The sequence below is a fragment of the Rhinopithecus roxellana genome, chromosome 17 (assembly GCF_007565055.1).
Source record: "Rhinopithecus roxellana isolate Shanxi Qingling chromosome 17, ASM756505v1, whole genome shotgun sequence".
In the NCBI taxonomy this organism is placed as follows: Eukaryota; Metazoa; Chordata; class Mammalia; order Primates; family Cercopithecidae; genus Rhinopithecus; species Rhinopithecus roxellana.
In genome coordinates, this window is record NC_044565.1 from 78,853,787 (window position 1) to 78,869,141 (window position 15,355).

A 15,355-nucleotide genomic window follows, 5' to 3' on the forward strand; every position below is an offset into this window, starting at 1 on the left:
CTCTCTTAAAGCACCTTCATTTGGCTTGGGTATGACAGTGTGAAGGAAGGGAGGAAATATCTTCTGACTGAACACAGCACTCCCTAAAAGGTGGCTTCTGACCCCTTCCGTTCTTCAGGTCCTTTCCCTCTGTCCACTGGCCTGGGATGGGGGTGTCGGGGGTGTTGTGCAGGTTCTACTGGAAAGACCTCACCTGTAGGAAGTTCGTGGCATCTCTCCTCTTCTGGAAAGGGGTACTTGTAGCCGGGCGCAGTGGCTCACACCTGTAATCCCAGCACTTTGGGAGGCTGAGGCAGGCGGATCATGAGGTCAGATGGAGACCATCCTGGCTAACACAGTGAAACCCCATCTCTACTAAAAATACAGAAAATTAGCCAGGCGTGGTGGTGGGCGCCTGTAGTCCCAGCTACTCGGGAGGCTAAGGCAGGAGAATCGCTTGAACCCCGGAGGTGGAGGTTGCAGTGAGCCAAGATCGTGCCACTGCACTCCGGCCTGGGTGACAGAGTGAGACTCCATCTCAAAAAAAAAAAAAAGAAAAAAAGAAAAGAGTACTCGTGCCCTTCTGGCTTCAGCTTTGGGCCTGTATCTGGAAGCAGGAAGGGCCACATAACCTCCTGTGACTGTAGTCGTCTGTCTAGTACTTTCTCTGTGCCACACACCTGCACTACAGTAAGCCCGAGGCAGAGTGCCAGTATCTTCCCTTTTCAGATAAGAAAGCTGACCTTGAGAGAGGTTTAGTAACTCACCAAGGCCATAGTTCTAAGCAGCCCAAAAAATATGCAAACTTGGTATCACCTTAAAGCAGGGAAAGTAGCAGGGAAAAGAGTGTAGGGAAGAGAAACTATAGCCAAATGATAACTCAGATAATAAAAGTCTACTTGGTCTGTACGTTCTCCACAGCAGAGACAATTTCTAAAACTGCCTATTTACCCCAAGCACCATTCACCCCCAGCAAGCACTTGTTCCAGATGCCTGAGTCACTGACATCCACAAGGAGTACGGGTGGCCGAGGGTGCTTTCTGTGAAATTCATAAACTAGCAAGAGCCAAGCATTGCTGAGGTCACTTATCCCCTTTACCAAACCATTTAAACTTTTGATGTCAGTATCACTAGACATTACTATCATCTCCTTGTTACTAGATTATCTACGATGGTCAGAGTCTGAAAAATTATTTACTCCTTCATTTTGTTCATTCATTCGATATTTACATTGAGTGAGCATCACCAACGTGCAAGACCCTGAGCTAAACTACCAGCATTCCAACATAAAAGGGATTCTTGGGAATAGAAGAACCTCTCTTTGTAAGGTCTTAGTCCCCAAGTACTAAGTCCTTAGTCTTACTTAGGAGTAAGTTTTCACAAACTCAAAAACTTTCAATGAGTACAATTAAAGGAGTGGTCCCCTTGGTCTTCCTTAAACGATAAAATTCCTTTAGTCATTGGGGGAAGCAGAGAAGACGAAAGGTGAGCAACTGTTGAGGTCTCAGCATGCCCCTATAAAATGTGCCTCGTCTGTCTGAGAATATGAATTAACAGGTTAATCAGGCCAGGATGACCTCCAAAAGCATGACAAACTTCTACCATGGGAAATTATCCTCCTCAAAAAATAGAAGGCACTTTGATTTGCCCTGTACAACTCACACTGAGAACAGGCATTCCCTGAGATTTAAATGCTGTTCCCACCACCACCGCGCCCCCACTGCCCTGGCATTTAGCAACCATTAGGCAGGCAGTTGCTTTTTGGCTAGAGCCTTGAGCTAAATAAAACCAGGTAAGCGTTGGTTTGTAGAAGTTTATAAAAAAACTAGGAAGGCACATTCCTAGTATCACAGCAAGAGAAGGGAAAGTAAATCTTTGTTAGAGGCTGCTGAAGCTAGCGTGGGAAAAACCCCTCCTGCCTTCCCTGGCTGTCGGCTGAGTCCCTCGCTGTGGTTCGCAAATCAGAATTTCACGGCCCACTCTGGGTCCAGTGAGTCAGAATCTCTGCGATCAGGGCCCTGGAACCTGCATTTTAACACCTCCAGTGTGGTTCTAATGATGAGCCAGGTGTGGGGAGCTATGTGGCACTGCCTGCTACGTTTGAGAAGGTGGCTGCCTGGAGCTCTTCCAACCACGCCCAAATGAGAAATATGTGTAGCGTTTAAGAGAAGTTTTGAAATGCTTTCCCATAAAAATCTTTGAAAAGAGATCAACCCTCCATGTAGCTGAGATTGCACAAAGAAACTATTTTACTAGTTTTTTTCCGAAAGGCTCAAAAAGAACTTGGTTCCATGAAGAATGCACCTTGGATCAAATCAAGAGCATTATGTTCAGTGAGGAATTGGGAGCAATTAGGATAGGAGGAATAATTTTTCTCTATCTTCCTTTTAATATTTATTTATTTATTTATTTATTTATTTATTTATTTATTTTGAGATGGAGTTTCGCTCTTGTTGCTCAGGCTGGAGTGCAATGGCACAATCTCAGCTCACCGCAACCTCCGCCTCCCGGGTTCAAGCCATTCTACCGTCTCAGCCTCTGGAGTAGCTGGGATTACAGGCATGTGCCACCACCTCCGGCTAATTTTCTATTTTTAGTAGAGACAGGGTTTCTCCTGGTCAGGCTGGTCTCAAACTCCTGACCTCAGGTGATCCACCCACCTCAGCCTCCCAAAGTGCTGGGGTTACAGGCGTGTATCTTCCCTCTTAAAGACAGTTCTAATCCATAAAGGAGAGCAGGCAAAAACAACAGCCCACAGAAGCCTGTGGAAGCCCATGGCTGTTAGTTGAATTTATGACCACTTGAAAGCATCTGCATTATGAGCAAGTGGTACAAAGACTGCCCTCAGGATCTTGAGCCTTTCTCTAGCAAATCAATTTTAGCAAAGGCAAACTGAGATAGTCAGCAGCCTTGGGATTAGCCAATGGTGTGACAAAAAGATAATTCAGATTTTCAATATATAATAAGTTTTAGGTGGCAAAAAGTGTTCACTATTTGCAAGTAGAAGTTTTATTTTTAGTACATTGCAACTTCATGAATAATTTACAAGTAAAATAGATTTTCAGTTTATATATGTTTCTTTCCGAATTATTAATTACACCCTATTTCATAAAATATACAAGTGGATTTGTTAAATGGCTTTTCCCTAGATGAAGCAGGTCAAACCTGGGCCTCCATCTCCCTAAAGAGGCATTAATGCCTGGTAGCATTTACCAGAGGGTAAGACAGAGAAGTACTTTGGAGAAATTAGAAACTTCCCTAGTACTTGTTATGAAAGCTCAAACTCTTTAAAATAATGGAAATATCATAAATCAGGCAGATTCAGTTTTGCCTGAGGATGGCTTGAAGGAGGATGCTGCCAGCTCTTTAGTGATTTGTCTGGCACAAGCTACGGGCAGATTTAAAGGTGACCAACTTAGCAAGAAACAAGGCAATTGAAAGATCGGCTTCCTACCTTGACCAGCTAGTGCCTGCAAGAGCAGACCGAATGACTGAATTCCAACCCGATTCCAGGACTACCATTGGCTGACCTGCTCTCTTAAGTCAGTGCTGTGATTCCTGCAGAAGACAGCAGAATCAGGGTGGGGAAATGAGCAGGTGCTGGTGCTGGCGGTGGGTCTAAACACCCCACCACACATTTGTCTGCACCGCTTGTCCAGGACTATGATTCTGGCACTATTTTCCTGGATGTTGTACAATGTCAAAGGGGAAGGTGGATGGTTCCCACCGAGAGAGAAGCACCTTCTTATTTCAGATGTTATCTCCTTGTTCTGCTGTGCTGTGTAACAAAAATGTATCAACCCTAAGCAGAGTTAAGGACAGAGCTAGGATGCTGTGGTAAGCTGAAAAATGCCCTGGAAAAGATATCCATGTCCTAATCCCTGGAACCATTGCATGTTTCCTTTTATAGAAAAAATGTGGGGAGGCTTTGCTACTGTGATTAAGGATCCTGAGATGGTGGTGGGGTGGCTATTCTGGATTCCCCAGGTGCGCTCTAAATGCAATCACTGGCATCTTTGTAAAAGGAAGGCAGAGGGAGATTATTTCACATCCATAGAGGAGGAGGTTGTATTAGCTTGTTCTCACACTGCTATGAAGACAGTATCCAAGACTGGGTAATTTACAAACAAAGCAGGTTCAGTTGGCTTACAATTCCACATGGCTGAGGAAGCCTCAGGAAACGTACAATCATGGCAGAAGGGGAAGCAGATACGTCTTACATGGCAGCGGCGAGAGAGAGAGAGAAAGAGAGAGAAAGAGAGAGAGAGAGAAAGAGAGAGAAAGAGAGAGAGAGAGAGAGAGAGAGAGAGAGAAACTGCCTTATAAAACCATCAGAGCTTGTGAGAACTCACTATCACGAAAACAGCATGAGGGACACTGCCCCCACAATCCAATCACCTCCCACCTCGTTCCTCCCTTGACAGGTGGGGATTATGGGGATTACAATTTGAGATGAAATTTGGGTGGGGACACAGAGCCAAACCATATCAGACGTCATGTGAAGACGGAGCAGAGAAACAACGGAGGATGCTGGCCTTGAAAACTAAAGTAGCATGGCCACAAGCCAAGGAATGCCAGCAGTCAGCAGAAACCAGAAGAGGCAAGACACAGAGTCTACCCTATAGCCTCCTGAGAAAGCTCAGTGTTGCTGACACCTTGAGTTTGACCCAGTGATGCTGATGTCTGACTTGGGCCTCCAGAGAATAAATTTCTGTCATTTTAAGCCACCCAGTTTGTGGTAGTTTGTTACAGCAGCCCTAGCAGCTGATACAGGTGCACAGGGACAGAAGCTGGCATGCCCCAGTGGGGCCCTGCAGGCACAAGCAACAGTGGGTTGTTCCTTCCCAGGACTGAGGAGCTGTTTACTTTGGGGGCCATTGTGTGTCTCCCTGAGAACCCACAGTTCTCAAGACAAACTCCAATGCCCAGTGGGCAGCCACTTGTCCCCTTGCTCTAAACCTTCAGAGATATTCTCAGAGCACTAACAAACTGAGACTTGCTTTATAGGGAGTCAACTACAGCGGTGTTTAAAAGGAGAGAAGCAATCTAAATAATCACACATGGATGAAGAGCACCATTTGAAAGTAGAATCTAGGCCGAGCACAGTGGCTTGCACCTGTAATCCCAGAGCTTTGGGAGGCTGAGACAGAAGAATTGTTTGAGGCCAGGGGTTCAAGACCAGTCTAGGCAACACAGGAAGACACTTTCTCTACAAAAAAAAAAAAAAAAAAAAAAAAAAAAACCTTAAAAATTAGCCGGGTATGGTGGCTTGCACCTGTAGTGCCAGCTACTTGGGAGATTACTGTAGGATCACTGTACCCTAGAAGTTCGAGGCTGCAGTGAGCTATGATTGTGCCACTGCACTCCAGCCTGGGTGACAGAGCAAGATTCCATCTCAAAAAAGAAAAAAAATGTAGAATCTGGATGATCCTTACCATCCAGTTAATTTTGTTATCCTATTTTACAGACAAGGAAAAACTGGGGCCCAGAGGAGTTGACTTAGTCAAGAACCAATCTAAATTAGAACATCTAGAACATATTCTCTAAGACTAAGTCATAGTGAAAGCCCCAAATGTACCTTCTGTCTTCTATTCCAAGGCCGATGCTAATCAAAACAGCAAAAAAACAAAAACAAAAAAATATGTACATAAACCATTGCTAGTGGTGCCAGGCAAATTAATTCAGCAATTAATCATGTTCTGCCTTGTCTATGTTCTATGTTGCTATAGTTTTGACCTGTCATTTATTTTATTGCTATTGAATCTTTGGTTGATTGAGTGATTGCTCTGAGGGCATACATTCTTTCAGGCAAGAATGTGGCTGTTACCTGGGTTTCACACTTCACCATGGCTAGCACAGCTCTGTGCTCATAGCTAGTGTTCAGTCAACATTTATTTTATTTCTAGTTCTATAAGAGCCTACAGGTTATTTTGTAGGCCTGGTATAATTCCATTTTCTTACAGGTGAGACCACAAAAGCCTATCAGAGGCCACCCATTCCAGCGACAACTGCACAGTCGGTCACTCTGATGCAGCTTCTGGCTGTCACTGTAGCTGTGGCCACCCCCACCATCTTGCCAAGGCCATCCCCTTCTGCTGCTTCTATCACCAGCATCCCCAGACCAGAGCCTGTGGGCCAGAGGAGCCAGGAGATGGGTCAGTAGGTAGACCACGTGTTGCTTTGTGCTAGGGAAATGGGAAATTGGGTTTTTAGAGTAACAGCTCTGTCTGAGCATCTGTCGGGCTGGGTGAATGGGGAGCACTGGAGAACTGGGCCAGGGGTATGTGATTGTGTCCACCTCCTAGATTTAAGGGAGGATATAGATTCAAAAATAGGACTGCTGTCACCGCGCTTCTGGAGATAGAATACTTTCCCATTGCAAAATCCTCATTTCTCCAAAAGCTCAGTTGAAGGGATGGTAGATTTCTATGTAAACATTGTTGGGTTTTTTGTTGTTGTTGTTGTTATTGGTTTTTAAGTGACAAATGGTATAGACTTGGAAGTCTTCAAATATTAAAAGCAAACAAAACCAAAGGAATCCCTTTAGGAAAAGTCAGATAGCTAACATTTTTATTCCTTTTCTAATGGCTTTTTGTCTTACTACTTTTACCCATTGCTCAAATCATGCTGAAGGTTTTATCAAGGTCCAGTTTATGGACCTCATCTCATACTACATCAAATAGGGCCTAAAGAGCCCATCTGATCATCTGATCTTGTTTCTGCACAGACTTATATCTACACCATCCTAAGTTAATAAGCATCTATCTCACTTCTAGAACTTTTCTAGCAAGGGGGTGAAAACTTTTGCAGCTGGAGCTCCACGATTGTCCTAGCCATGTTTTCTGAATATTTCCTACCTGGTGCCACTTTTTCCTTCCAGGAGGAAGTGCTTAGGACTTGTTCTTTTCAGGTTCACCTCCAGCTTCCGGTCACTACTGCCACATAGAATGACCCTTCCTGCCTTCCTGCTCCCAAAGCAGAGGCCAGCTACTTACCTATCCATGTTTTTATTTTAAAAATGCAAATCAGGCTGGGCGCAGTGGCTTACGCCTGTAATCCCAGCACTTTGGGAGGCTGAGGCAGGCAGCTTGAGGCCTGGAGTTCAAGACCAGCCTGGCTAACAGGGTGAAACCCCATCTCTACTAAAAATGCAAATATTAGCCAGGTGTGGTGGCACATACCTATAGTCCCAGCTACTCGGGAGGCTGAGGCTGGAGAGTCGCTTGAACCTGGGAGGCGGAGGTTGCAGTGAGCTGAGATCGCACCACTGCACTCCACCCTGGGTGACAGAGAGAGACTCCGTCTCAATAAATAAATCAATGAAAATGCAAATCAGCACTTTGAATGTGCTAGACCGTTTTTTGAACACCTTACAAATATTAGCCTATTGAATCCTCCATAACAACCCTGTGATTTATGGAAGTAGATTCATGACTTCCAATTTGAATAATCCATTGTATTGATGAGGAAACCAAGGAGTAAGGCAGTGAGGAAACCGGTTTCAGCTTATACAGCTGGGAAGTGGCAGAGCTGGAATTCAAACTCCAGCAGCCTGGCTCTCCTTTTCCTTGCAGGGGAGCATCCCTGCCAAAAATGAACACCCCAGGCCCAGGCAGATCACATCTTGGCATGATTGCTGTGGCAAAATTAGAAAGTGCTCAGTACAGCCAACTTCTTCTTGAAGAAATAATAAATAACAGAATGCATGTAGTACATGTATTCCATGTACCAGACATACTGCATATATTATCTTATTTAATCTTCTCAATAACTTTTTGAAATAGGAGTTATTATTATGCCATTTTATGGACGACTCATTGAAGAAGCTATGATACAAAGTCCCAAAATAAGAATACCGCAAAAAGAATTTTTGAACTTCTGAAATATATCAAACACTCCTCCACCATTCTGTTCCTGTTTAACTCAGGATATTAACACAGGTGGACAATACTTGATAGCAAAAGAGAAACAGGAAGGATGCTGGATGGAAGGGTTCACAGGGGTTCTGTAGCCAGAAGTTCTCCTTTCTAAAATTTCAGGCTCTTGACTTCAGATGCCTTGATTCTTTCAAAGATTTTTGAGTATCTGAGTAAATTGTTTGCTCCTGTTTTCTCCTTAGAGGACTTTAAATTCTTACATAACACATATAACTAAACATGTGGTGTATTTATTTGGCTACGCTGGGAGCTTGGAAATCTGTTGCAAGTTGGGCTCTGCTTGTGGAAAACCTAAGAAACTTGAAGTAGTGGCTCCTAACCTGGCAAAGCTTAATTATTCCTGGCTTGGGAACAGCAGCTTTGGACAACAGCCTCCCGGCCCATCAGTGTTCCTTCTTCATCCTTGTCCAGCGCCCACTTCCATGCTGACCCACAGACTGCTAGACAAACACCCCGAGCAAGCAGGCCATGCAGCATGTACCACAATTGCTAGGATAGGAGCCAAACTGGGGAAGGGGGAGAGCTTTTTAAAAGTTGTATTGTCTACTCAAAGGAGTTTCTGAAGGCCTAAAAAGAAGTGAAAATTAATATTTAATTGCTTATGTCTTTTTAAAATAAAAGTATTCATGAGATACTTTCCAGAAACCATACAATTCACTCATGTAAAGTACAATTCAATGGTTTGTCGTATAATCATAGGGTTGTGTGACCATCACCACCATCAATTCTAGAACATTTTCATCCCCCAAAAGAAATCCCGTGCCAATAAACAGTTACTCTTCATTTCCCCTAACCACTCCTCTCCAGCACTAAGTAACCAACTGACTTTCATGAATGCCTATCTTAATGTATGGCTATAGATATTTGCTGTGATATTTCAGCCCAACTATATTAAACAATATTTAGATAACTCATGTTTTTCCTTCAAATGGGCTGAAAATTAGAAAGCAAATCTCCTTATACTGTGATAAACAAGTGAGTTGTTGTTATTGCACTTATTAAAGATTTTTCCTCTTATATATGTGACTGTAGGCGCAAGGTTCTAGAACTGGTTGTGGACAGGGTGTTCAAGCAAAACCTAATTCACTTATTCATTCAACAAATGTTTTATTGAATGCCCACTATGTGTTAGGCACTGCTCTAAATCTGGGCTACATCAGTGAACACATCCCATCGAGATCCCTGCAGCAAGTCGCTTCAGCTTAGGACACCTGAAGAGTATGTAGCCAAAACAGGAGCTACCTGCGTTTGGGGTCTGTAACTCATTTGTATTCCACAATGGGATCAAGATCTGCCTCTGAGACAGGACATGGGAACTTGGAGAGGGCTCAAGGGAGAGCGGAAAGTACAGCAGGAAGAGACAGGGGCTCTCCCAGCCCATGCAGAGGAGCTGATGCAGATGGAAGGTGGGGCTGTTCACCAAGCCCGCATCATGGCCTCTTAACTGACCCATGAATGTGCAAACCAACAAGACAGAAGGGAGTGAGTCAAGGCTGGGGGCAAGGAAGCCAAAAGCCAGAGCAATAGAGACTGCTTACAGGTGCAGGAAGGAGGCTGTTCTTCATGGGCAAGGCCAAGGACAATGGCATCCCTGGGGACAGAGGGGGAAGCTGGGAGAGCCAGATCTCTAGATATGCTTAGGGAAGGGTGCTGGAAAAGACGGAAAATCCCTCCAGGTTCAGCTATAGGTCTGGCTGAATCTACCACAGGTTAAGGAGGTGGAGTGGCTGTGCCTTTCATTGTTTTCTTAATCAAGTTCATTTCAAGACGTGCCATGGTTGCCTCAGCTGAGCTAGCACTGAACTTGTCCACAAACAAGGGTAGACCAGGGAGGGGAGAAGAGCGCCGCCTAGTGGCAGGGAATAGCGATGACTGTGATCCCTCACCTTTCTACCCTGGGCTCCACCTTCTGACCAAGGGCCGCTAAGGGGGAGAAAGTGAAATTTGAGGCAGGAAGAGAGGCCAGCATCTATCACTGCCCATTCCTTCCACATACAGTTTCCCTTACCAACACTTATCTCACCAGTGAACGCTTATCTTCCTTAAGTTATCTGGAGAAGGCTTTTCTTAAAATCCAGTCTTACAAATAGTAAGAAAAAGACAAATATTCCAAAAGAAAGATGGGGAAAGGTCATAACCAGGCAAGCCACAGTAGAACAACTACAAATGGCCAATAAAAAAATTGTTATAAAGATATTCGGCTTTGCCGGGCCCGGTGACTCACGCCTGTAATCCCAGCACTTTGGGAGGCCGAGGCGGGCGGATCACGAGGTCAGGAGTTCAAGACCAGTCTGGCCAAGATGGTGAAACCTCATCTCTACTAAAAATACAAAAATTAGCCAGAGGCGGTGGCATGCGCCTATAATCCCGGCTACTCAGGAGGCTGAGGCAGGAGAAACCTTTGAACCTGGGCAGCAGAGGTTGCAGTGAGCTGAGATCGTGCCACTGCACTCCGGCCTGGGTGATAGAGTGAGACTTTACCAAAAAAAAAAAGTTTGGCTTCACCAGGAATCAAGTAAGTACAAATTAAACAACAAAATATCATTTCTCACCAACTCTCATTGGAAATTGATAATACACAGTTTGGGCGACAGTGTGGAGAAATGACTCAGAATTCACACTTCCAGGAATATACCCTAACGTAATTATCAACCAAGGGTGAGAAGAAGCATGAACACAGATGCTGTCCATCATTTTTTAAAGGAGATGATTTAATTGTTTATCACTAGAAGGACGGTTAAAGAAGTTACTATACAGGTAGTAAAATGTTGAGAAATATGTGTGCTTAGTGCCACGAGAGAATTGGCCTGGGGCAGGTCATTCAGTCAAAGAAGCAGCCTACAAAACAGCATGGGAACCAGTCTCACTTTTGCAACTGTGTGTTGTACACGAGAGCATGTACATCCCGCAGAAAAAGGGATACAACTCTGTATGCCAGAAGTGTATACCAGTAACTGCTGGCTAGAGGATAAAAGGTGATTGCTTGTTATGCATAGTATATCATCTTATTTTTATAGTAAGCCTATGTTATCTGTATAATTAAACAGAAAATAAGGCTGCTTTGAGGCTGGGCAGTGGTGGTTCATGCCTCCCTATTTCCAACACTTTGGGAGGCCGAGGCAGGAGGGTCACTTGAGGCCAGGAGTTCAATACCAGCCTGGGCAACAGACCAAGACCCCTGTCTCTACAAAAATTAAAAAAAAAGAAACAACTTTGGTGGCTCACACCTGTAATCCCAACACTTTGGGAGGTGAAGGCAGGCAGATCACCTGAGGTCAGGAGTTCAAGACCAGCCTGACTGTCAAGGAGAAAACCCATCTGTACTAAAAATACAAAATTAGCTGGGTGTTGTGGCACATGCTTGTAATCCCAGCTACTCAGGAGGCTAAGGCAGGAGAATCACTTGAACCTGGAAGGCAGAGGTTGTGGGGAACTGAGATCATGCCATTGCACTCTAGCCTGGGCAACAAGAGCAAAACTCTGTCTCAAAAACAAAAAACAAAACAAAACAAAAACATAGCGGAGCATGGTGATGTGCACTTGTAGTCTCAGCTACTCAGGAGGCTGAGGCAGGAGGATCACTTGAGCCTAGGAGTTCAAGGCTGCAGTGAGCTATGATCACACCACTGTACCCCAGCCTGCAGGACAGAGTGAGAGCCTGACTGAAAAATAAAAAACAAACAAACAAACAAACAAACAAACAAAAACCTACTTTGAGTTTGTGTCAAATAACTGGAACAAAGACAAAAAGAATCAAAAGCTGGTTTTGGATAGATCAGGTTCTAAGACAAATTGATAGTTTTTTCCATGCTCTCTTGCTCTTCCCCTCCTTGACATTTGGTTCTTTCCCTCAGCTGGGTTTTACGTGCCTCTCTTCTCCCTCCAAAGGCTTTGCATTTCTCTTAACAGAATGCTTTATCTCCCTTCTCCCTTTTAAAACCTTGCTTTAGAGAAATTGCTCAATAAATAATGAATGTGGAAGTGTGTTTCCTTCACTCAGAGTAATTAAGGATAACCCATTGTGTACCTCTAAAAATGACGGAAAGCTAATGCTATTTGCATCAATACCATGTTAACGCAGCTTAAGCAAATTGCTGAATGTTAAGTGACATTTCCATTGAAGGATTACTTCAACCTCCCCATGAGTGGCACAGTTGAGAATTATTGTCAGAATAATGAAGTGTAAAGAAATATGGCATTTGACCAAAAGATACTTTGATAGTTGTGAAATACAAAGGTTATTATTGCCTGTAGTTTTTAGTTCATGTTTTAAGTTAAATACTCTTTTTTCTTTTTCTTTTTTTCTATTTGAATTCCTCTTCCAAGGCAGGTTCAGACTGCCAAAATATAGAGCTTCACCTTGTTTCCGACCTTGGTAATGTTTTGCTAGGTTGGATCACGGAAAGAATGAGAACAGTTAGGTTAAAATTTATTGGCCGGTCGCAGTGGCTCATGCCTTGGGAGGCTGAGGCAGGCAGATCACTCAAGGTCAGGAGTTTGAGACCAGCCTGGCCAACATGGTAAAACTCCATCTCTACTAAAAATACAAAACATTAGTCGAGCCTGGTGGTACGCACCGGTAATCCCAGCAACTCAGGAGGCTGAGGTGGGAGAATCGCTGAACCCGGAGGTTGCAGTGAGCTAAGATTGTGCTGCTGCACTCCAGCTCTGGGCATACAGCGAGACTCTGACTCAAAAATAAGTTAATTAATTAAAATAAAATAAAATTCATGCTCTGACCAGTCAAATGTTCTTACAGATCTCCGGTCCACTACCACCTACACAAGCAGCCAAAACAGGCCTGGAGCTGATCCAGGTAAGACTCTAAACTCCCTTTCCAGCCACTGATGAAAGTTAAGCTTGTTTACATGGGGTTCCTCTCCACATCTTTGCCATTTAATTTAGATTTGGACAAGGACTATTAAACCACTTAGGTCAACAGAAGATATAGCTCAAGGGTCCAAATTATAAGAAAACATGTAAGGAAGTGGTTAAGTAAGCAAAGCCCTGACCCACTCTCCGTTCCCTTGAGGTGATTCTGTAGAGGTTGTGAAAGGAATGTCTCAGGATTCAGTAACTGGGCTCTTACAGACCTGAAAAGGGACACTCTCTGGGACTTATTTTTGAGAAACTACGGTAAAACACTGAGGGAAATTTGTATCATCTCCCAGGCAAGAGCCTTTTTTTTCCTCTTTTTTGCCTGAGTAATTCTATGCCACTGGGGATAGAAATACATTCTCTCCCACCTGCCTCCACCCCGGAGTTTACCTATGAATTCTGAAATGCCCCTGGCTGTCTTCATTTCTGTATGCCTCTTAATGGTTTGGCTGCAGAACTAGGAATCCAGCAAATTCTCTTCTCTGCAGCACTGTAAAGGCCTGCAGAGATTAGAAAGGAAAATCTAGCAGGGTTTGATGGTTTCCACAAACTCTACTCACGGCCCGGTCTATGAGCTGATACACTTGGTGGAAGTATACCATTCCCTCTGAAGCCACAGGGCACTAGGACCAGAAGGACCGACAATCGGCGGGGTGTTCAGGTCTTCCCCCTGCTGGGGGATACTCGTCCACTCTCCACGTGTTCTTAGAAACTGTAGGTTCTGTTTTACTTGCTACTGGATAGGAACAAGGGCCCCATGGGCTCCTCTGGTCAGGGCGAGCAGCTTCTATGAGCTTCACAATTGCACCTTTGCCAATGCACATGCTGTTTTCCTGGACAAAAAGGCTTGAGAATCAGAACACTGGCCAGGGCAAGGACTCCAAGGCCATCTTACGCCTCCACAGACTCGTGGGACTCTTCAGGAGGCGAAGTCATGGGGCACTGTTTCCTCCTGTCCCCTTGGCCAAGATTTTTGCCTCCTCTGCAACCCCCAAAAGTACAGCCAGGCACAGAGAGCTCGGCTGACTTCCAAGGAAACTGTGAACTAAGGTAATTTTCACCAGGGGGCAAAATAAGGAAAGAAAGCAGCCTGCTGACTGTGTGTACATCAGCTGACCCTGTGTAATCCCCTCAGGTATCCAAAGGCAAGATCCTTCAGGAGCTGCCTTCCAGAAACCTGTTAGAGCGGATGACGGCCTGGGTAAGTTGCCCACTGCTTACCATCCCTGCTCCCTGGGAATTTGCTCTGTGGCACTTTGCAAACAGGAAGACTTCCCCCACACACTTGCTCTTGGCCTCTGCAGCTCAACTTCAGGTCACCAGACTTTGGGGGCATGCTGAGATATTTAACCTTGAGAAAACGTCTCTTTGATTGATCCGTTCTCAGTGCGTCAAAGAGAAGATCTTTGTCAACAAAGACACCCAAGGGCTGTCATTACTTTGTGTCCCCTCAAGAGATTCCCCCACTAAGCAGTCTCTGCACCACTCTGCACCTACCAGGCCCATCCTCAGACTGGCCTCCAGGATAAAGCACGAATACCCAAACACAGCACGTGGTTGGGATATGGCATGGGGGATGGTTGGCAAGGAGGCACATTACCTGATTTGCATCTTCGATTTTTTACTGCCTGACAATGTTGGGTTTGTTTCAAGGCTGTATTCTGCTGAATGCGTTTGGCCTCATTCCCTTTTTCTGAGTTTACCGTCCTCCAGTTCTACAGCTCTGGGATTCTCTGTTTCTCCTCCATTCTCCTTTATGCTCCCAATAATGCCACTCTGTCTTGACCCACACGGATGTTCCTAGCTTCCTTTTTACCTTCAAATCCTACCCAATTTCTGCTGCTTCTCTCTTCACCATCATCCCTGCAACTTTGCTCTGAGTGCCTCAGAGCCTCCCATGAACTCTCGGAGTCTTCCTGACTTAAAGGACTCCCGCAATACCCTCTAGGTGCTCAGACCTAGACTAGTTAGGAAGCCCCATTATGGCTCCTGCAGGGGGAGGAAGCCATTTGCACACCCTGAGTAAAGGCATGTAGGAACATTTGGAGTTCTTAGATATCCTTCGGCCAGCTCTCATCTCAGATGCAGTCATGTATACAAGGCAAGCTGCCCAGTTCCTCAGCTATAAAATTGTCAGATTATGGAATTGGAAAGAATTGTATAAAGTACATCTGGTCTAACTTCTCACCTAAAAATGAATCACTTATGGTGTGCCAGACAGAGGCCTTTACCCTATACTTCACGTAGTAGGGAATTCCCAGCCCCTTCATTTGGTGGGTGAAACTGTTAGACGTAACTATCCAGAACTTCAGTTCCTCGTTACTAATTTGTCTAAGGCAGTGGTTCTCAAATGTGTGGTCCAAAGACCCTGCTTTCAGAGATCCCGTGACATCTTCCCTTCTCTGACTACATGTCATTGTGAGGACAGATTTTCTCCACATATTTCAACAAAAACAACATATCACAACTGACTGCAGGAGCTGATAACAGACTCCAGCTATCTTCTATTATGATAGACATTGGAGACATTTGCCACTCTTCTCACCAAACCCTTGGTTTTA

The 15,355-nt window shown here is 44.6% G+C and overlaps 1 protein-coding gene across 2 annotated transcripts in view; it reads left to right on the forward strand.

The window, feature by feature from the left end:
• The window catches only part of VIT (vitrin), a 127,774-nt gene that overhangs the window by 72,152 nt on the left and 40,267 nt on the right, over positions 1-15,355 (forward strand). For both annotated transcript variants that reach the window (XM_010373198.2, XM_010373206.2), the window contains exons 7-9: positions 5,943-6,134; positions 12,676-12,732; positions 13,930-13,995. In XM_010373198.2, coding sequence (XP_010371500.1) covers positions 5,943-6,134; positions 12,676-12,732; positions 13,930-13,995 — 315 coding nt within the window. The remainder of the gene's footprint in view (positions 1-5,942; positions 6,135-12,675; positions 12,733-13,929; positions 13,996-15,355) is intronic.